This window comes from Eleutherodactylus coqui, chromosome 2 (assembly GCF_035609145.1).
Source record: "Eleutherodactylus coqui strain aEleCoq1 chromosome 2, aEleCoq1.hap1, whole genome shotgun sequence".
Taxonomy (NCBI): Eukaryota; Metazoa; Chordata; class Amphibia; order Anura; family Eleutherodactylidae; genus Eleutherodactylus; species Eleutherodactylus coqui.
Genome location: NC_089838.1, coordinates 318,260,356 through 318,283,636, shown reverse-complemented (window position 1 = coordinate 318,283,636; position 23,281 = coordinate 318,260,356). Strand labels below are relative to the sequence as shown.

The 23,281-nt window shown below is 46.5% G+C and overlaps 1 protein-coding gene across 1 annotated transcript; it reads right to left on the bottom strand.

Annotated features, from left to right (window-relative positions):
• Positions 1 to 4,788: 4,788 nt before the first annotated feature.
• Positions 4,789 to 20,789, bottom strand: CRB3 (crumbs cell polarity complex component 3). Its single transcript, XM_066593737.1, has 4 exons — positions 20,715 to 20,789; positions 20,058 to 20,156; positions 8,430 to 8,473; positions 4,789 to 7,997 (listed from the first exon to the last, which is right to left on the bottom strand). The coding sequence occupies exons 2-4, from the start codon at positions 20,113 to 20,115 to the stop codon at positions 7,794 to 7,796; spliced, it is 306 nt and encodes a 101-aa protein (XP_066449834.1). The 5' UTR covers positions 20,116 to 20,156; positions 20,715 to 20,789; the 3' UTR covers positions 4,789 to 7,793.
• Positions 20,790 to 23,281: the final 2,492 nt, after the last annotated feature.

Genomic DNA, 23,281 nt, shown 5'->3' with positions numbered 1-23,281 from the left:
GGTGAGGAGTTATTCCGTTGTTCTCCTTGAGGTATTCTTCGATGGCGTCTCTCAGAAACCCCTCGAATATTTTTCCAGTTACAGAAGTGAGACTTACCAGCCTGTAGTTACCAGGCTCATTTTGGACCCCTTTTTGTATATTGGAACTACATTGGCAATGCGACAATCTAGTGGTACAACCCCGGTCAAATAATAAAATACTACATAAGTGCCACAAACGTCCACACAGGTTTAATTATTAGCTATTTCAGTCAATGTGTCTTTGTTTGCTGGGTGCAGAAAGTACAGTAAAATATGCCAATGCATTTGCAAACAAGCATAGTTAATTCTACGCTCATGCGCGCACAAATACGCATCTGTTCGTGTGAAGTAGGCCTTGTGGTCCTGGCTTCTACTGTTGTGATGGGAGACTGGGGGCCGGGAAGCATGGAGGTGAGCAGGCGGCCGCGCTTGGCTTAAGTTTTATATCTGTTTATTTAGTAATTCTCCTGAGTTACTGTGTTTACGTCATCCTTTATTTTGCTCATTGTTCCCTCTTACATTGTATTACCTTCACTTAAGTAAGATTTATTGCTCTTCTTGTGCTGGGAGCCTCTGTGTCGTTTTTCTCGCAAATCAAAAATAAAACCTTTAAAAAAAAAAAAAAAAAAGAATAGCTTACTACACTTTTCTCTCCCACAAAAAAAAAACAACAAAAGTATGGAAACGTGTGGCTATGTTTCCATACCTTCAACACCTATGTTTTTTGCTATTAAATGCCCTGAAATTTAAAAAAAGGGTTAAAATACCAAACTTCATTGAGGAAAAAAATTTTTTTTTTATGAAAAACGGTCAAAAACATAAGGCTGTTTGTTTTTTAAAAACCTGCTCCAAACGCAGAGGTATGCTTCACAGGATTCTCACGTAGGTTTAACATCTGCCATTAGAACAGCCCCACTGCTTTGCCCTGGGGGCCGGGCCCCGGTACCCCCTCTATATATGCAGTGTTGGCTTGTGGTACCACGGCCCGCGGATCATGAAGCTTCATACAATGTGCAGCACCCAGAAGCGGTACTTGGACATTAGTCAAGGCTAAATAAAGCTGTTGGGGTCGTCCTTACCATCCGGCATGACCGCTGATGGCCGGCCGCAGGAAACTTCCACGTTCAGCCGCAGCCTCACAGACCGTGGTTAAAAAATGAGGCTCTGACAGAAGGCCCAGACATGTTGCCCGTAGCAACCAGCAGGCAGCTCATGTCTGGGCGTGCTGCAGGGGAAATGAAAGCTGCGCTGTGATTGGTTGCTCTGGACAACATGGCCGACACAGGATCTGATCGTTAGATGGTGACAGTTTACAGCAAGCAGTCTGATGCAAGTAAATCAGTGGCATCTTTAGACATTTTTTTTTCTAAGTTTACACAAAAATTTGCCATTAACCATTTCACACAAATCCTGGTTTTGTTCTTATTAGCAGGGTTTAAGCCACGCTGCTGATCTGCCTGTTCAGGCTGGCGCTTGGATCCTTACTGTGAATAGGACTATCAGCCATACTAAGGACCTGCTGCATTATAACGGATCCGGATCTTTAAGGGGTTAGCCACGGCTTTATACACTAGATCCACGATAGTCCAACTCTTGGTGCCGCCCAGCAGTGAGCCGACTGAAGACGCCTCTCAGGTACCACCAGTAAGGTGTGGAGCCTCCAGCGCAGCTCTAGCATGAAACGCAGGTCGAAAAAGTCATGCAGGCAGGACCTTCATCTTGTACAAAATGGCAGACAGGTGCAGGAACCAAACGGCGCCCATTATAGGCATGGAGGTCCGTTTGGTTCCCTAAGAGGGGCCCTCAGTCTTACGATAAAATCCCACGATTTTTGAGCGATACGAGAGTGAGTGGAAACGCAGAATTATAAAACCAATGATTTTCAATGGTTTTCTTCACATTTGTGATGTTCTCACTGATATGATTTTTTTTTTTTTCCCCGCAACATCGTCACAGCATGCCTAAGGGTGCCTGTCCACGGGCGATAGTTCATTGAGTTACCCGCGGCGAAAATCCATCCACGGGTAATGCAGTAAACGCTTTCCAGAGCACTCCTATGGAAAGTGCAGCCCCCTGTCCACGAGCGGAGAATCATAGTGATCCTCCGCTCGCGGGACTCAAATTGCAGCATGCCGTGATTCTCCGTGGTGAGCCGACAGCTATCCCCCCTGCTCGCCCGCGGCAGAATATTGCTAGCAAAATTCCGTCACGGCTGTGGACAGGGGGCTTTTACCCACTTGCGGTTTTTTAACGCTGTAATATGGCTGCGTGTTTTTTTAAACACAATTGTCAATGGGACTTTGTTACAAAACGCATCACACAAAAATCGCAAAGTACAAACTTGCGATGCGCTTTTAACATTAGAAAGTCCCATTGACAATCGCGTTTTTTAAAAAATGCAGCCATATCGCAGCGTTAACAAAATGTGGGTAGGAGCCCTTATCTTTCTACGTTTTGTGTTTTTTTTTTTTCAATCTTCCATGTTCTCCTATGGAGCCTCCTTTTTATTGCATCGCAAAGCATGAACTTTTTCGTGTGATGTGATGGGTTTTTAACATTAGAAAATCCTATTGACGTTCACGCCAGAAAAAAAAATATATATTGCACAAGAAAATCGCAAGTGGCAGCGATGTTTTTGCAAGAGAAAGCATCGCTGATGCTCAAAAATGACAGGGGAAAAAAAAAAGCGATTTTGCCACGAGTAAATCGCACAAAACCGCAGTCGTCAGTGTAAAGGGACCCGTTCATCCAGGGGATCTTATTTTCCTGCTCCTATAAAGGAGCAGTATATCGGAAGCCCCAGCGCAGAAGTGATTTTAGCCTACGGGCCCTTTCACACGGGATGGAATATTCCGCAAGACCGCCTCTGAGTTCCGCATCAACATCTGCACTGCTAATGCCGGATTCACATGAACAGATTTGCAGAGAATTACAGACGAAACCTTGTGAGAGCGAAGCAGCGAATAGAACTATCGATTCAATGAGTTTGTTCCCATCAGTATTTGCGCAGCACGCTTTATTTCCTGCACATATTGAATTATACTAATCGCCCATTTAAGTGAATGGCAGCGCGCTTGCATGTTCCCCCCCCCCACACACACACACGTAAATGGGCATGATTTGCACACACAAGTACAATAAAACACGCACATGCATGTGCAAATACACGGCGCAAATGCGCTTACAGCCATGTAACATAAGCCTAACTGCGGATGTTGATGTGGATTTATATGTTAATGATAACTTCAGCAGCGTCGGTGATCCGGGGATTATTACGATTACCAGATTGTTGTCAGGAAGGAATTTTTTCCCTTAAAATTGTGAAAATTGGCTTCTACTTCAATAACGGTATTTTGCCTTCCTCTGGATCAACATCGGGGGTAATAGGCTGAACTGGATGGGCATATGTCTTTTTTCAGCCTTACATACTGTTATTTGCTGGCAGGATTCTGCGCCTGTGTGAAGGGTCCCTAATGTTTAGTACCAGCTGTATCTGGTATTGCGGCTCAGTTCAGTTTCAGTTTGATGGGCCGGAGCTGCAGGCGGCAGTAATACTAGGTACCGGATTCTTTGCTCCATAAGACGCACTTTTTTTCCCCTGCAAAGCAGGAAAAAAAGTCAGTTAAAGCGAATGTGCCGAAATTCATCACGATCGCCATTTGTTCGCCTAAACATGATTTAGTTAGGACATTAAACTCGCTATCGCATAAACAAATGTGCGATCAGTGAGCAGTTTTCTCTCCTACCCACGGCCGCTGATTGGTGGGGAGAGCCGGCGGGAACTGCTGCTTCCCGCCTCCACTTAATGTCTTCTTCCCTTCCTCCTGCTGTACACAAGCCCTGCTGTGACACGGTGCTCTGGTTTGTCAGACCTCTGCTGCTGCTTCGTCGCCCAGTGCTATCCCCTGCGCTGTCCCTGGGTGACTTCAAAATATTTTCCCCCCATTTTCCCACTCTAAAAAGAGGATGTGTCTTATAGAACAAAAAATATGGTAAACAACACGAGGGCCACGCCAGTCACATGACCGCTGCAGGCCTCTACAAATACCCAGATCAGAGGGGAGTCCGGGAGTCAGACCCCCATAATGATAAGCTAAGTTATGAATAACCCCTTTAATTATATTATATAGCTGATGAGCATCAAGGCTTTCCTATATATTATTAACCAAGACAAGAGCTTATAAATAGGGACTGTAATTAACCCCTAAAAGGACCAGCCACTTTAGGGATTTTACCCATGTGCTGGTTTTACTGCCCTTTTTCCCTTCAGTGACCAAAAGTATTTTTTTTTTTTTAATTACATATAGGGCTATTTTTTATGTTATATACTTTTATTCACTGACCTTTACTCCCTGTTTTTTTAGTTTTATTGAGGGTAAAAAGCTAAAAAAATAAAAATAAAGGATTTTTACAGGTAAACCTAGGGTATCACTTTCCAGCATGCTGTGATGTTCTCTTGCTGAGAACAATCACATTTTGCTCTACTGGCTAACACGGTACCAAGCCTTTGTTGTTGTGCCAGTGTAATCAGCATGGTTATAGTAATATTACTAGCTGAAGGAGGATTATAGCAATGACTGAATGTTGTACGGTTCTGCTGGAGTCTAGAAGAGCAAGACACCTGGGTCAGTCCGATTTACTAAATTCTGATGTTTAAATGGCAGGTTTATGTTAGCTGGAAACCATCTATACAGCTTGTATGTAAGAGATACAATGCAGTGACATCCCAGTCCGCTGCCAGTCCAATACGGTCAAAGAAACATGAAAGATTTGATAAAATACTTTATTATTTACAACTAAAATGTGTAGAAAAAAAAAATAAAATCACAAGATCGGTACAAAACAGGGATGTGGAATATTATGCAAACAGTGAAAAGTAAACTGTTATTTGGCGTAACAGGATGAGGAGTTCAAGCAGCACAATCTTCAGTATGAGGTGGCGAAGGCACATGAGTGAGAACCGTACAGCAAAAACCAGCGCCCATGCCTACCCTACAGCAGCCGTTCTGTTAGTACCTCCAGACCATGCACCGTCACTAGCTCCTACTTCATGATATGCAGAGATACAATGTATTAAGGCCCCGAAGTTACATGACCATCGCTATATATTAACATGGGGCTGTCAGTCATGAATTAGCCATCCAGTGGCCACCTCTGCGCTTATTTCATATGTGGCATTTTAGTTTAAAATAGTTTTTCTGGCATTTACTATTAATGCAATCCACAGGATAAGCCATGAATAGTCGACTGGCGGGAAGGGGGGGGGGGGGGGGGGGTCACGGATCAGCTGATCCTTCAGCCCTCTGTCAGTGCAGCACAGCCGGATGCCCGCATTGGTGGTCAGAGCCAGAAGTGTAAAGGAAGGCATCACCATTGAAATCATAGGATCTGACCATCAATGCAGACGTACAGCCCCACTGACTTAACGGGTCAGAGGATTGGCTGATCAGTAGGGATCCCAAGTGTTGGACCCTCACCAATCACCTATTGATGATCTATACTGAGGATAGGACATCAATAGTAAATGCTTGGAAACCCCCTTGACCCTACCAAAGCTGGAAAAAACCCACAAAATTAAGTAAAAAGTATTTCCAATTTTTTAAGTGTGTTGATACCTCTAGAGGTCGTTAGCTGTATTCAAAATTCTGCTAACGACCTCTTGGAATCTGCCAGGCAAAACTGCTCTGTAAAGACACAACTAGCACGGAGCGATGAAAGATCAAACATCTAACCCATTCCACTTGTATTCAAAATTCTGATCAGATGTAAATCAAGTTAAGTGATGCAGTTTGGGGCCATTTTACAAGGGATGATTGTCGGGCGCTGAAGAGCTCCTGCACACAAACGGATTGGCATTGTGGAATCTGCAGTCGGCGTCCGCGCCGCGGTTCCACAGCAAATACTGTCCATAGCATGCTATGGAAAAATGGATTCTTCCTGCACACAAAATGCGATTTCCGCGAGCGGAGGGGAAACAAAGAGCAGCATGCTCTATTTTTGTGCGGTGTCCACACGGACGGCTTCCATTGACGTTGCAGCTAGGTTGCAGGTACCGGCGTCATCAGCTAGCATCAGAGCGGGAAGAAGAAACATTTAAAAAATAAAATCTGTACTGCACATGTCTGACAGCGGCTCACCGCGACCATCCACGGTACAGAAAAAGAACAGAAAAGACAGGTGTGCAGACGCCAGCCGGGCACAGGGTTGGATTCCACTGTGGGCTCCCACATGCGGAATCCGACCCGTTCGTGTGCAGATAGGACACAGGAGCGACAATCATTCGGTGAACGCAGTCGGAGTTCGCTTCTGGACTCTAGCGTCCATTCACAGTAAACAGGCAGTTGTTTATAGATGCACGACTGCCTGTTCACATGAGCTGATCGTAGTTTGATTCTTATGCCTGCCTAAACCGCACAAAAAGATAAGCGCAAAAATGATTGTTTAATCACCGACAGCGGTTCCACGGAGCGATTATAGGTCAGATTCGTATGATCCAGCGATACGCGCTCCGAGTAAACGGCCCATATGCTATATCATACAAGAATTATTTTACCGTTTATGCTGTAGGATATTTTAAGTCATCGCTATACATCATTGCTCTGTTAGGGCTGAAAATCACGGGATGAAACAAACGCCGGTTATTGGCCAATATGCTATGCAGTGGCGAGCGTATTCGCACATGTGACCATCTGTTTAAGGAGGTAGGGACTTTATAAATGACCACTTTTTCTTCAGCTAGTTCCTGGGTGGTGCAGCCAGTCTGCCTTCCCTGATCACCTTTATTTCTATGCCTCCTATAAACCATCCTCAGGGAGCAAACAATGAAATGCAGTATCTTTGCCTTAAAGTGGCATTCAGTAAAAGGGTTATAAGCTGGTAAACCATCACTGGTGTTCTTCAGGTCGTCTTCTAGTTGTATTGTATATGGTCACCCATGATTGAATTGGCATGATACCCTAATGCACCCTAGCCAGCTGCAGCACTGACTGCTGTAACCCAGTAGATCTCCTCCTGAGACCCTTTGGGGGGCTACATCTCCTGGTCGGAGGCCTCTCACTACAGAAAGAGGTTTGCTGCATGGAGGGGCGAATTGCGCAATTACATTCTATATAAAATCTAATCATTTTCTTCTCGTTTGCCTTGGGTATGCAGGTTCAGAAGAGTTCCTATGTAGCCGTGTCCTTGGAGTGGCCCCTTCACCTATTACTACTACTACATGGAGTAAGAAGTAAAATCTTGACAATATATTATTTGATGAGTTAAATAGATGCTATACATTATCAGCATCTCGATTTTCCAGGTGCATAAATACAAATATAATTCAGCTATCTACAAATGCAATAAAAGATGTGAACCCTCACATGGACTAAAAAACACAATATCTGGACCATACGTGATGCTCTACACTTGCAGCCATTGTGTTTCAACTCTTAGCTAATACTGCTTTAGAGCTCCTCATTAATGAGTGGCCATATATGGGAAGTGAAAACCAATGGAGAATGTGCATGGTGGAAATGACCTTTCTTCATGTGGCTCAAGGCAAATATGACATGAGGTATGATGGACCATGCATAGTCCCGTTCAAAGGAGCCCAGCTATCCATCAACGGTCTTTATGGTGGACCTACTCCAACAATGATCTACTCCACCTGCGGCAGTTCGGTTTATAAGCAGTACTTTCTCTTCTTCCTCTAGAGTTCAGATTGGTCTCAGTAGTTGAAAGATAATCAGGTTTACAGCAAACGTCTCTGACACCTCCGGCAACGAGGCGTCTTAGATTAGCCGTTCTTCTGGAGGAAGCTTTAAGGCAGCATTGGTCTCTACTCGAGATCCGGCCTGCTCCTCGCTGCTGGGTCGGTAGGTGCCCTCCGTCTGACGCTTCTCTTTCACTTTGACTATGAAGAACACAATGATGCCAATAACAATGATGCCACCAACTACGGACGGGACGATGATTGCAGCTAGGCGCTCCGACTCCTGAAAGATTAAACAAGAGAACGGTTGTCAATACAGGCCGATATTGGTTGGTACAAAAGGTAGTAGATCTGGTGAAGGACGGTTGTAGAGGTTTCACAAGGACTGGAAACAGATGGTATAATTCAGGACCAAGAGAATGAAGTAGTAACAACTGGAAGCCACCATCTGTTATCTTTGTTGACACAGAGAGCCAAAAGACAAAAACATAATGCTCCAATGACCATTGCTCATTTACTACGAGTTCCCCAATATGTTATTTAAGGGCCTCTGAGGATCCAGCCATCAATGGTTGCTCAGCATAGCCAGAAGAAAAATAACTTGTCTTTCCTACTCCTCCCCTCCGATAAAAAGGTTCAAAATCAAGTTGATATCTCCAGAGACCGGACACCGCTACCTCCCAAAACTAACAAATTAAAGCCACATCTCACTCACCGACAGTTTGCCCGGGGACGGCGTGGTGGTTGTGTCATTTGAAGCTAAAGAGGAAACAGAAATTACGTGTTAAATACATCATGAAGACACTGGAGAAAGAAAAAAACTCCATCTCTGGTAATGTTCAGTAAAAATAAAACGGCTATTTTACCATCGCCCCCCCCCCCCCCCCCCCACACACACACACACACGCAAGACTACAACAGCCATACTACCGCACCACACTCATGTACAAGACTATAACAGCTGTACTACAGCTCCCCAACCTCCTCATGTACAAGACTACAGCAACCATACTACCGCACCCCCCTCCCTCCATGTACAAAACTACAGCAGCCATACTACTGCTGCCCCCCCCTCCATGTACAAGACTACAGCAGCCATACTACCGCAACCCACTCCCTCCATGTACAAGACTACAGCAGCCATACTACCGCAACCCACTCCCTCCATGTACAAGACTACAGCAGCCATACTACCGCACCCCCCTCCCTCCATGTACAAAACTACAGCAGCCATACTACTGCTGCCCCCCCCTCCATGTACAAGACTACAGCAGCCATACTACCGCACCCCCTCCCTCCATGTACAAGACTACAGCAGCCATACTACCGCACCCCCCTCCCTCGATGTACAAGACTACAGCAGCCATACTACCGCACCCCCCCCTCCCTCCATGTACAAGACTACAGCAGCCATACTACCGCACCCCCCCTCCCTCCATGTACAAGACTACAGCAGCCATACTACCGCACCCCCTCCCTCCATGTACAAGACTACAGCAGCCATACTACCGCACCCCCCCTCCCTCCATGTACAAGACTACAGCAGCCATACTACCGCACCCCCTCCCTCCATGTACAAGACTACAGCAGCCATACTACTGCACCCCCCTCCCTCCATGTACAAGACTACAGCAGCCATACTACCGCACCCCCCTCCCTCCATGTACAAGACTACAGCAGCCATACTACCGCACCCCCCTCCCTCCATGTACAAGACTACAGCAGCCATACTACCGCTCCCCCCCCATGTACAAGACTACGACAGCCATAAAACGTCTTCCCTCCCCCCTGCCATGTACAAGAGTACAACAGCCATACTATCCCCCCCCCCCCACATACAAGACAACAGCCATACTACCATCCCCCATGCACAAGCCTCCAACAGCCATACTATCACCCCCCCATGTACAAGACTACGACAGCCATAAAACGTCTTCCCTCCCCCCTGCCATGTACAAGAGTACAACAGCCATACTATCCCCCCCCCCCCCACATACAAGACAACAGCCATACTACCATCCCCCATGCACAAGCCTCCAACAGCCATACTATCCCCCCCCCCCCCATGTACAAGATGACAGCATCAGTCTTACATCTATCCGGTTCGCACTGTATAGCGCAGTATTGCTTAGAACAACATAACCCACTTCCATGCCCAGAACCAGATCGCACAGGAGGCAAACTTGGCGCACATGAATGCCAAGTGTAAGAACAGAACAGCTGCCCTCGGGGGGTAATATCTGTGTAATAGGCTGTATACAGCTCCTCAGCCCGGGGGGCGCACTTTGTCTGGAGAACACAATGTTTCCCTCACTTACTCATTAACTCCGCGTTATGTTGGACTCGCACTAGGGTTAAACATTACAAGGCTCCTTGAGTGCGGACAGACGGGGTCTCTAATTAAAAGCCCCGAGCTCCTTCTAATGCTTCAGGAATCTGCATCATGCGGGGAAATAAAGGGTTACAATTAATATTGGGCAGAATGCCCAGAACCATAAGTGATCCCCATAAATCACGTGGCGCTGGCGGGAGAACATCGCACCGCTGTCAGTCTATTCTGGCTTGTGCAAGATGCTGCAGACATGCCGGCTTCCAGGACAAGTTCAGTCAATCTGTGCAGGCCAACGCAAGGGACTGAACTCTTAAAGGGCCCCTACACCTAAAATGATCTTCTAACAGTACAGCGGGGTGTTATAAGGAGCTGCCGATATCAGTCACTCAGCTCTGATCCTGGGGAAGAGACTTCCTGAACATTCTGTCACACCGACTGCTACAGTCACTTTCTCCCCGGAAATGGTTGATTCCAGGACAACACTGACAAGCAGACTATTAGGCCACAAACAAATTCTACTTTCCCTCACAGCAGAGATAAGATTTTAAGTTTGCCCCTTAGAGGCCCATTTACACGCAACGATTGTCATTTGAGTGAATGAACGGACTCAACAATTTTTTTTTAGCTTTCAAATGATGTGTTTACACATAAATATAACCATTTGAAATCCTCGCCATTTCCTGGGTCGTTTGTCAGTGTTTACACGTAAAGATAAGTGGTCCATTGTTTGCTCAGGTGGGCATGTGTATATGCGAAGAAGCTCTAGGTGGGCGGTGTTTAATTAGTTGGAAGAAAAAGCGATTGGCTACTGCGGCGGGGGTGCAGATTGTCTACAGCAGCAGGGTGCGGATTGGCTTTTGAATGAGTCATTGTGTTTAGCTGGGCACTCCTCCCCTCCAGTTGTTTGAATGGCTGATTAACTGCTGTTTAAACCTAAGGACAAGCGAACAAAGTAGCAAAGTAGCAACTATTTTCATGCTGGCCTAAACTCAGCAACCAAAGCTAAGTGAACGAATAGTGCGCGATGGTTTTGCGTTTACACAACGATTATCGATTATTTTCGCTCGTTTGAAAGAACTCTGAGCAACAATCGTTGCGTGTAAACGGACCTTTAGCAACGTGTGAATGCACCCTAATTTGTTGAGGATTTTGTTGCAGATCTGCAGCAGATTTCACCCCTTCATTTTGATTTTATTTGAAAGGTTAAAGTCTGCTGCAGATCGCGCACCAAAAGCTGCAGCAAATCAGCGACACATGAATGTAATATTAAGGTTTAGCCTGTGTGTCAGCTGGCACCCCCTTCTCCTCTACCCAGCAGCTTACACAGCTCTCATTCAAATGTACCATGTAATACATGGTCACAGCGAGTCCACTCCCTAGATTGGATAACACTGTATCCACATTTTTTAACCAAGCGCAGTGCGAGTTGTGTACAGGGTTACTGCCTCTGAATGTTAACAGCTCACATTCACTAACAGCAAGCAGAGATCTTGAAAATGGGAAAAAATAGCTATGACATGCCTGATGTCACAAATGCACAACATCCAGCTGCTAACAACTGAAGAGCCACACGCAGGAAGTCCGAGTACCATATGTTTCCTGCGCCATTGTTTGGGGTATCTTGTGTTAAGTGTACCTGCACTTTCAGGACAATCTTCAGAATAAGCTGCCATGTGTGCACAGGAGAAATAACCCTATCTCTGGCCGTCATATGTCTTGTATCCTCCATATTTGCCTTCTACAATCTGTATCTCCAATTCTCAGTCTTCCCTGAGCTGGTGGGTGTAGACTTCTGCTATGTCTCCATACACTGCTCACATTAGGGAGCAGGATCTCTCTGAGCTGGTTGGTGCAGACTAGCTGCTACAATGTCTGTATACACTGAATAAATAGAGAAGATCCTGCTCTCTCTCTGTAGCACACCCTCACAAGTAACAGCATCACGGAGGACATTATAGAGCCGCAGTGCAGCAGTGAATCTAGCACCAGGCTGAGCTAAAATACTAGAGGCAGCATTCAGATTTCTCTAAGTTTCACTGCCTCCCTCCTCCCCTCGCCAAAGACTTCTGTCAGCAGCGCAGCGAGCAGAAGACCCCCCACTTCCTTTAATCCGTTTTGGGGGGGGTGTTATGCCCAGTTTAGACGAAACGATCATTATTTAGAACATCGGTCTAACAAGCAAAACGGAAAGATAATTGTTTCGTTTAAACACGAGCAAACGAGAATCATGAGGTTTTCGCTCGTTGTTCAGCTTCAGCTGGCATACAAACCAGCGCCGGCTCGTGGACTTCTCATGCAGTTTAAACATTGATCACTCAGTGTTTCAGATTCCTACGTGAAACTCTGCATGATTCTCAATGAAAATCGTGTAGTTTAAACAGACTGAAGGAGCATGAACGAGCTGTGATGATGTCACCAGCTCATTCGCTCGGCAATGATGTCACCAGCTCATTCGCTCGGCAATGATGTCACCAGCTCATTCGCTCGGCAATGATGTCACCAGCTCATTCGCTCGGCAATAATGTCACCAGCTCATTCGCTCGGCAAACGAGAATCATGAGGTTCTCAGCCCGTGTAAAAGGGCCATTACTCGACACACTGAACAGCACTTTAGAAGGAAGGGAGACCCCTAATGGCTAGCACTTTAGAGGGATTTTTAGCACAAAAACCTAATTTTAGGTAAATATAGTCATTTGCATGTTTTGCTAGTTATGACACAAGTACAAGTTTGTTTGCAGAACCTATTTAAGGAAGTGCCATATTTTGAGCAATTTATACCAACGATGCAATCGTTTTATTTTACAGGCTGCTACAAATGCAGCGATGTCAAATATTCTATTATGCACTGTATTGTGTGTATTGTATTATGCCGTTGACAAGCAGCCTATTAGGCCACTTGGACTAGGCCCTATGTGCATAGACAAATCAAGCCTCAGGTGTCCATGGCACCCCATCAGCACCCTGCTTCTGCATGGCAGAGACGCCATTGGTGTCACACTCAGAGCCCCGTGTCTATTGTGTTTCCCCAAATTAAGACCTACGCCGAAAATAAGCTCTACACTGATTTTTCAGAATATTTGGGGGTGGTTGGGGGCTTGAAATATAAGTCCTACGCCAACAATAAGTCCTAGCTACCAAAAAAAACAGAACCAATACATTACCTAGCAGCCACAGTCCGTGTCCTCCCACTGGTCTCCAGAGCACTTACTTGCAGTCCTCAGCTGCTGACAGAAGACTTCCTGCTTCCAGGCTTTATAAATCCTGCCTCCAGGAAGCAATGGTTCTGATTGGTGCACTGCTTAGCCAATCACAGCCATTGTATTGTGGAGGCGGGATTTCTGAATTGGCTGAGGCGCATTCATCTCTGCATCTCTGGCGGCGATAGCGAGTGAAGAGAAGCCGCTGCCGGAGATAGAGACTTCGCAATGTGCGTTTCAACGTTTCAATCATCTTTATTAGCCCGTTCTTTTAAGACAAGAACGTTCATACATATACGTGTACTGCGGAGCAAAAGATATTTAACTCCTAATGATAATAATTATCGGTTTATGACCAATAGGATCTTAGAATACATTGATAACATTTAGTATCCAATCTCCATGTATATGCACGCTCGCTGCGCTCCATAGGCACGTCACATGATTGTTTTACGCTAAGGGAGGAGATTCTCCCCTGTGTCAATTACGTCAGAATGCCCTGATTTGGGCGCATGGCGGACGCCTCCATGTAAGTTTTTTCTATTTATATGCATGTAAGTACTATATTAATATTGAGGCTTGGCAAAGGCACGTTTGTGTAGTGCCGAAACGCGCAGCATCCGAAATAATACTTTACGTGTTGCACCATCATGTACTAGTGCTACGTTGGACCCTGGCAGCGCGCTGCCATTTCTTGCTATAAGTATCTATATCACAGCTGTAATACGCCCAATTCCCCAGATCTAACATTGTATGATGCATGCAGCACTTCCGCCATCATCGCGAAGCCCCCCCCCCCCCCTCTAAATTCAATAATTGGTGCAAAATAGATGAAATTACTAAAACTGCATACAAGTCAGTTTGTTCCATGGATACATCAGTGGGCCAAAGGGAAAGAATGATCTACAAACAGGATCCAGAGGAGAAGTTTCATTAAACCCCTCGGGGTGCACCGTTCTCAGTCAGTACATCCATTCAGTCTCTCTGCTAAATCCGTGTACCCCAGCCATCCTTCCATCACCACAACGGATAACCTCAGCCTGCTGGACTCCCACCGGGGGGCTTCACCCACCTGGGATTCGCAATGGTCCTCCCTTATTCTCAATATCTCTGATATGTTCCAGAATTCGTCTCCTTAGTTCCCTCTTAGTTTTCCCAATATGTGAGGAGACCAGGCATGTACACAGAATATCCACAGAAGTAACCGGCAGACCTTCATTCACTGACACAAGCCCCAAACATTAACAACATCCTATAGGCCCGATAACACAGAGCCAGAACGCACAAGGGGTTAATACATCTAACAGCTGTCCTGTGCAGGGATCACACGATTTAAGGTTTAATTCACACCCGGATTGTCACAGCAGTTTCTGCACTGGAACAACAGATGTGGAAGGGGTTTACATACAGCGGGGGAACTCCATGTGGCATGCAGGACCCGCTGTAGGTTACAATGGTTGCCACATCTGCCCGTATCCCAGCATGAACATATTCCCCTTTAAGATGACCCGGATGTATCATCAGTGAGGCAATAAACCAAACAGAGTTGTTTGTCTGTGACACGGTGGCGCTGAGCCGTGTTACACTACTCCCTTGCTGGAGCAGAACTGGTTCTCCGAGGCGCGGGAGAGAGGAGGGAAAACAACATGTTTGGGGTGAGAGGGGTGTAGTACTGCACAATTCTCCGAGACGGTATCACACACACCACAGGCTTAGATACAATAACTCAGCTGACAGCATCACACATTACACTTACGGAGTGCTCACGTCTGCGTTATGGCTGATTTAGACACAAGAATCGCTTAAAATTCGCTCAAAACAATCTTTCGAGCGATTCTCATTCTGTCTAAATGCACCGACATCGTGCAGTTTTCGTGTACAAGTCGCTGATCGCTCACTTCAAGTTTCTTGAAATGAGCGATCAGCTGTCATCAGTACAGTTGGCTGTGCTGATAAAATTCTCTCTGCCTGTATCCTGCTGTGAATTCACAGTGGGGCATGAGCAGTAAGCCTGGAGAACACTACAGCTGTTTGCTTATGCAAAACAGCTGTATTGTTTGCCAAGCGAAAGCGGCTGTGTCCCGCTGTGCCTGCATAGTTTTTTAATAGTTACTATAAACTATGCAAAGATAATCACTCAAAACTGTCATTTGAGCGACTTTTGATTGATCATCTGTCAGTGTAAATGGGGTATTATTTTAGCAGATGTTACCAGAGCAATCCAAAAATAAAAGTACAGTTAAACTTCATTTGCATCAATTTCTTATCAGATATGGTCAACTTTTAGAGGACTCCGTTTGGCTTTTCTCCTCGTTAGCGGATCCATTAAATGGAAGTCCAAATGGGTACAAACTAAACCGTTTCAGTCCACCCCCCCCCCCCCCATCATTGAGAGCAAATAAAATAAAGAAGTATGCTTTAAAGGTTTACGTTCTATGTTCCTAAATCCATGTTTTTACATGAAAAGAGAGAACTTTATGAAGAAGTATTCATTGTATGACATACACCTCTTGGAGGTAGCCATGTACTCTGCTGTACGCCATGCCGTAATGTGTCCGCCTATTGAAGAGCATTGGCAAACAGTGTAACCAATAGTTTACTTCTTGTGGTACAGAAGAGTGTAGGGCATTACACAAGACTGGACTACAAAAAAGAAAATGCAGGCACAAACCTGGGAAACCTTTGCCATACATTCCTGTGTATTACGGCTCCTCTCCACGGACGATCTTGCATTGCATTACTCGCAGCGATAATCCGTCCGCGAGTAGCGCAGTGCACGCTTTCCATAGTGTCGCTATGGAAAGCGCAGCCCCCTGTCCACGAGCGGAGAATCATAGCGATTCTCTGCTCGCGGGACTCAAATCGCAGCATGCCACAATTCTCTATGGTGAGCCTGTCAGATAGGCTCACCGCAGAGAACAGTCAGTTCTCTCCCCCGCTCCCCGGTGGAATATCAGTGGCGATATTCCGCCTCCCCCGTGGACAGGGGGGCCTACCTCTAAAACTATATCTTCATTAGCGCATCTGCTCATGTACGTCTAACAGCATAAACCCGCACAGAAGACGCGGTGGGAACGCTCCCTTAGATATAACACCTCAGCAGACAGGATCACCATTATAGCCTCTGCAGACCGCATCATTTAGTGTATTCTCACGTGGCGGAATCCGACACGGATGTTTCAGCAGATTCCACCTCCAACTACAGCAGATATTCGCAGCTAAGCCCCGTGTTTCCGCCATATTTAGCCCTTGTGAATGGGCAAAATCAGAGCAAGGAATTTCTGATGCAGACTTCGCACGGATGCGCGATAAGTAGCGACGCGTCTTTTTTTCACGACACGGATTTCAAAACAGGTGGAAAAATTGGGATCGAGACGACAGCGATAGATTCCCATTCAAATTAATGGAACACAGATTTGGGGTGGAATATATGCCAAAATCCGCCGTTGTGAACCTATCCTGAAATACACAGCTCAACAGAACATGTAACACATGACTAGCTTAGATACGGTGACTTAGACGGTATCCCCCTACATGCTTCAGTTCAGCTGATTGCTGTATCCAGGTTTTAAGCAGTCAGAATTGCCCTCACTTACTTTCCTGCGCTGCCCAATAAACTGGTTCCACCCATTACAAAACAACCATCAAGATCCAGGAAAATCCCCGCAGGTTGTAACTTATTTCACCATCGGGTCTCAGCAGTAACGTAATTATATGATCAGGCACACGGGGTTCTGCAGCAGAGAAGTAATTGCACAACGTGCCATCACAAGTCATGGAGGTGTGGCGACACGAGGACACGGGCACCTTCCCGCTTTACATAGGCAAGCAGTCCGTATGCCATCAGCACGCCAGCGGTTATATTTTATGTACCACTCGAGGGCTGACTGTATAAGCCGACATTGGGCCGTGCTGGGTGGGGCGCACTCACCGCCATCTAGATATACAAGCCTTACAGACATCAAGATGGCGGCCATGACCGATCACCTGGACAACTCCGTACCCTAATCAAGATCATTCCCCAAAATTCCTCACTGTCCAAGACCTCCTCTTCCTTTTGCTGATATCATCCCCATCGGGTCATTTATCAGGTGGTCCGCAGACGCAATATCCAGACCACAGATGAGAGGATAGGTGGTCCATTTAGTAGTCATGACCCTGCAACAGTCTACAATGCAGATTATATGTGGATCAGGTACTGTACCCCGCCAATGGGGAGGGCTTCATCCAAATAGGATTTTACTTCTTCAGCATCGGACCCCCATTCAACCTCAGACCTAAACATATTAGTCCGGATTTACATTAAGACGGTCCTTGTGCCCATAGCAGCCAATCAGAATTAATCTTTCATATTTCCACAGCAGTTTCAGAAGTTGAAGACGTGCTGTGATTGGCTGCTATGGCCATAATGACAGACTTACTGTTAGACAGTTTTGATAAATAATCCCCTTTATTTCTACAGCCAGATATGCTTAAGAACTGTCCTGCGCATCCACTTCACCTCCCATTTGTACCGCCGCCATATACCAGCACTTGGTCCCTAGACAGATACACAGCAGGGTTACTTGATGGCACAGGTACAAAGGCTTTATAGGAGGCAGATGGAGGCTTGGCAGCCGGTCCCAGACAAGAGAGTGAAGCGGAGCGCGGCGGCGGATCTGAGCTTACGAATGATAAACTACCTGACACTTGTAGAGACATTTCCCCGATGTTCCCGCAACATGAGGAATAACAACCGTCACTGCAGAGCGAATCACATGATGAGCCGGAATGTATACAGCACCAATGTGTCACAGTATCAGGGCAGGGGGCACATACTTATACAGACAGCAGTGACTCACAAGCTAGTGACACAACAGCATTTACATGAGGCAGAAACCACCTACAGGTGGAAGACGTGAAACCAACAAAGCATGCCAGTTCCTGCCATACAAGGAATTCTCTGCAACTCGTCTTTGCCGTGACTTTTGCAAGTCTACTACTTTTTAATACGGTTTTGGGAAAACTGCAGGGAAAAAAAAAAACAAATCAAGGGGGAGCATGACATGTGACCATACACCACCAGGTCAGTGGGTTTTCGTGGGCAGGAAAACTGAAACGTTTTCTTTCCATTTTGCTGCTTCCACGTCTGAACAGTTAGATGGAAAACCAAAATGTTAGTGGGGTGTCATCACTCCTTAGGGAGAGCACCTAGAAGGTGCGTGAGGGGACTTATAAGACCATTCATGCTCCTCTGGGAAATATATGCAAATAAGGAAGATGGAACAATGCCTCTGCAGCGCCACCTATTGGATGGCAGCATTCCTGTATATCAATGTCCGACCCTTTATACAGGTCTTTCCAACAATGATTGGGAATTGAAGACAAAGCCAGAATCCATACACAGACAGCTGTTTCGGTGGTGGTGGGGAGGTTGCCCCTCATCAGTGTGCACTAGGATTCTGCCTCACTCACCCTCTGGGTTCAATCCCTAAGGAGTGAAGATACCCCTCCCGACCCTACGTCACAGGCCTCTCACTAGCCAAGCCAGAAACCTACTGCACACTGATGAGGGGCAAACCCCCCCCGAAACAGCTGTCTGTTTATGGGTTCTGTCTTGGTTTTCAATTCCCAATTATTGTTGCAAACACCTGTATAAAAGGTCGGACATGGATGGCAGCATTCTTGCAAATCAAATAGGTGGCGCTGTGGAGGCATTGTTCCATCTTCCTTATTTGCACGGCTCTAATAGACATGCTTGAGGCGCTGGATTATTCATAAGTATTGGAAGTTCAGGCGGGTTGGCCTAATTCTCTGCTGCTCCCAGAGGTTATTGTGGTACGCTGCTGACACCACTTATCTAAGTACGGCCTATAGCGAGGTAACCCCAGCGGACGTATCAGCGACCTCCTGCCAGCATAAACACGGACTGCCTCGGCATCCAGAAGGAAGTTAAGGCTGTGGCTGCAGGCTGTGTGTCGTATGCGACATCCTGGCCAAGGACTGTCAATGGTGCCGCACTCTGACCAACTGTGATGTAACAGTCGCAGAAGATGCATCTAAGCTGGATGTTGATGGCAGGTCCCATAGACATCAATGTATGTTGCATGAACTGCGGCTTCCTGCGATTTGTGGCGCTTTTAAACCCACTTGAAATATTATAGCTTCATTGGCTATAATAGGTCCGTGTGCCGTTAATGAGGTCTACAGACGGAAAATACACCTGTGTGAACGGGTCCCAAACAGCCAAGTGGCATTGCAACGTCATTGACTCAATTCTCTCCTCCTCAGCCGATACGGATCGGGGTCTGGGGGAAGAAGAGCGACACTATGGGCAGCAGCGGAAAGGGGGGGATTAAATAGCGTGCCGGACGAGACCCCGCTCACGATGCTGACTGATAGTAGCACTGCTCATCCGCACTTAGCTACATTGCGTAACTTAAAAAGGCACCAAAGTTTAGAAGAGTTCCCTCCACTGCCCGGCGTGACGCCCCTAGCGCAGCCATTATGTATATAGGTAGAGCACACTGCGCACCTCTGAGGGAGGTGGAGACCCCAGAGAACATGCAGCTCTCTCTAGGAGGCTAAGAGACTCACCGGCTCGGCTACCTGCGCAACTGCTGAACACTTCACTATAGAGGACCAAGATGGCGGCAGCGCCGCTAAGCAGGGAACGCTCTACAGGGGATGCAGGTCTCTCAGGGTGGGTGGTGATGTCCATAATCAGACCCCACTGATGGAATATCCTAGCAGCATGACGTAACTTTATGAGACAGGTAAGCCCCTGAAGCCCCGTCCTGGAGACCCCAGAGCAGCATAGGACTGCAGCACTCACCTAGCACCAGGCTCAGGCCGGACACAGCAGCGAGGAGCAACCATACAGACGGATCCATCAGTCCAGGGCGCACAGTCCGAGCTCCCAGGGGTGCAGATCCTGAGAAGAAAGAAGTGTTACATCGTAGCAGAACTACAAGTTCCAGCAGACACAGGAGAAGAGGCACTGGCTGGGGAACTACAGGTCCCAAGAAACAAGTGTGGGATAGAGTTCTAGTATTAGTCCCAGGATGCACTGCAGGAGAAGTTTCACAGACACAATGACATCCACTCATCAGCACAAATGGCGCAATATGTGCAGGCAGCGCTAATCCAACAAAACATGGCGGACAGACTTAACGGCAGCGCTGTATAAACCAGGTTTACTGGGAAAAAGTAAAGACTGGAGGAGTAAGGATGCTCTGAGACTGGTGGGACTACAAGTCCCAGGACACAGAAAACGGACAGATGAAGAAAAATAATAAGCATTAATAAGAGCAATACATACATGCAGAAGTTGGAGGAACTACATGTCCCAGGATGCACTGCGGCACAAAGTTCTGAAGGGGAGACTACAAGTTCCAGCAGGCCCTGGAGCTGATGTTAGCAGACTGAGCCGGGAATGACTGCACCTGTGCCCGGTTCCCCACAAACCCCGCAGCCTCCTCCTCACACCTACCAGCCCCGAGCACCCCGCCGGCCGCACACGTGTCACCGCGCCGCCGCTCACCTGCCCGAAACTCGTCGGCTCCGCCCACACGGCTCCAGACGTGACCCCGCCCTCACACCTGAGAGACACTTCCGGGAACACCCGGACTCGTCATATCCGGAGTCACCTGTACGACTAGCAAAGCATTTCCGGCAGCTCACCTGTACGGACTTCCGGAGTCACCTGTGTGGAGAATACTTTGTGGAAATTCACATGTGTACCTGTATACGCAGGTGTATATGGGTAGTGTGTACCTGTACACCCTATATATCAGTATAAGTAGGTATATATAGGTGGTGTGTACCTGTACAGAGCTGTATACCCTACTTACCTGTACAAGCAGAGGTATACAGCTGTATCCCCTATATACCAGTATAAGCAGGTGTATATAGATGGTGTGTACATGTATAGAGCTGTATACCCTATATGCCAGTATAGGCAAGTGTATATGGGTGGTGTGTACCTGTACAAAGCTTTATACCCTATATACTGGTATAAGCAGGTGTATATAGGTAGTGTGTACCTGTACAGAGCTATATACCTGTATAAGCAAGTGTATACATCTATAGAGCTGTATATCCTATATACCTGTATAAGCAGAGGTATACAATTGTATACCCAATATTCTGGTATAAGCAGGTGTATATAGGTGGTGTGTACATGTGTAGAGCTGTATACCCTATATACCAGTATAAACAGGTGCATATGGGTGGTGTGTACCTGTACAGAGCTGTACACCTGTATAAGCAAGTGTATACATCTATAGAGCTGTATATCCTATATACCTGTATAAGTAGAGGTATACATCTGTATACCCTATATCAGGGGTCCCCAACTCCAGTCCTCAGGGACCACCAACAGGTCATGTTTTCAGGCTATCCTATGGTAAGAACACCTGTGGCAATGTCGGAGGCACCGACAATAATTGCGTCACTTGTGCCATACTGAGGAAATCCTGAAAACATGACCTGTTGGCAGGCCCTGAGGACCGTAATTGGGGAACACTGCCCTATATAATGGTAAAATCAGGTGTATAGGACGTGTATACATGTATAGAGCTGTGTACCCTATATACCAGTATAGGCAGGTGTATATGGGCAGTGTGTACCTGTACAGAGCGGTATACCCTATGTACTGGTATAGGCAGGTGTATATAGGTGGTGTGTACCTGTACGGAACTGTATACCCTATATACCAGTATAAGCAGGTGTATATGGGCAGTGTGTACCTGTACAGAACTGTATACCCTATATACCAGTATAAGCAGGTGTATATGGGCAGTGTGTACCTGTACAGAACTGTATACCCTATATACCAGTATAAGCAGGTGTATATGGGCAGTGTGTACCTGTACAGAACTGTGCGCCCTATGTACCAGTATAAGCAGGTGTATATGGGCAGTGTGTACCTGTACAGAGCTGTATACCCAATATAACACTATAAGCAAGTATATATGGGTGGTGTGTACCTGTACAGCGCTGTATACCCTATATATCAGTATGAGCAGGTGTATGTGGGTGGTGTGTACCTGTACAGAGCTGAAGACTCTAACGCTATAAGCAAGTGTGTATGGGCGGTGTATACCTGTACAGAGCTGTCTACCCTTTATATCAGTAAAAGCAGGTGTATATGGGCAATGTGTACCTGTACAGAGCTGTATACCCTATATAACACTACTAGCTAATATACCTGGCTTTGTCCAAGGTAAATTGATACAGGTGTTTACGTGTTGTTGGCATGGAAAATGTTATGAAGCTGTGGTTACTTCCGAGGAATAAAATATGTATAGACAGAGAGGAACGTTAGATTCTCCTCAGACTGCATGTACCTATGTCCCTCCTGCAGAATGTGCCACCATTCACACTCTCATCACTTAGGACCTAAACAATACTCGTGCCAAATTTCATGCTTGTACGACATTGGGAAGTTACATTACATAGGGGTGCACTTACTTTTGCAATTAGCATTGAGTAATCAAGTTGTGACCCCTTTACTTTTCCTATTTAGGAGCCAAAGAATGCTCCCGCCAAATTTCATGTTAGTAGGACATTGGGAAGTTAGAGACTTGGATTAGGTACATTACACAGGGGTGCCAATACTTTTGCAATTAGCATTGAATCATCGAGTTGTGAACCCTATACTTTTCCTATTAGGAATGGTCCTGCTAAATTTCATTTTTGTATGAAATCAGGAAGTTAGAGAATTAGTGGTGAGTCAGCCAGACAGTGAGGGCTTTCACATATATATATATATATATATATATATATATATATATATATATATATATATTCAAATATATACATATTCTCCTCGGTGTACGCGCGGAGGCGAGGCGGATTCTCCCCGGGGTGCGCGCGGAGATGAGGCGGATTCTCCTCGGTGTGCGTGCGGAGGCGAGGCGGATTCTCCTCGGTGTGCATGCGGAGGCGAGGCGGATTCTCCTCGGTGTGCGTGCGGAGGCGAGGCGGATTCTCCCCGGTGTGCGTGCGGAGGCGAGGCGGATTCTCCTCGGTGTGCGTGCGGAGGCGAGGCGGATT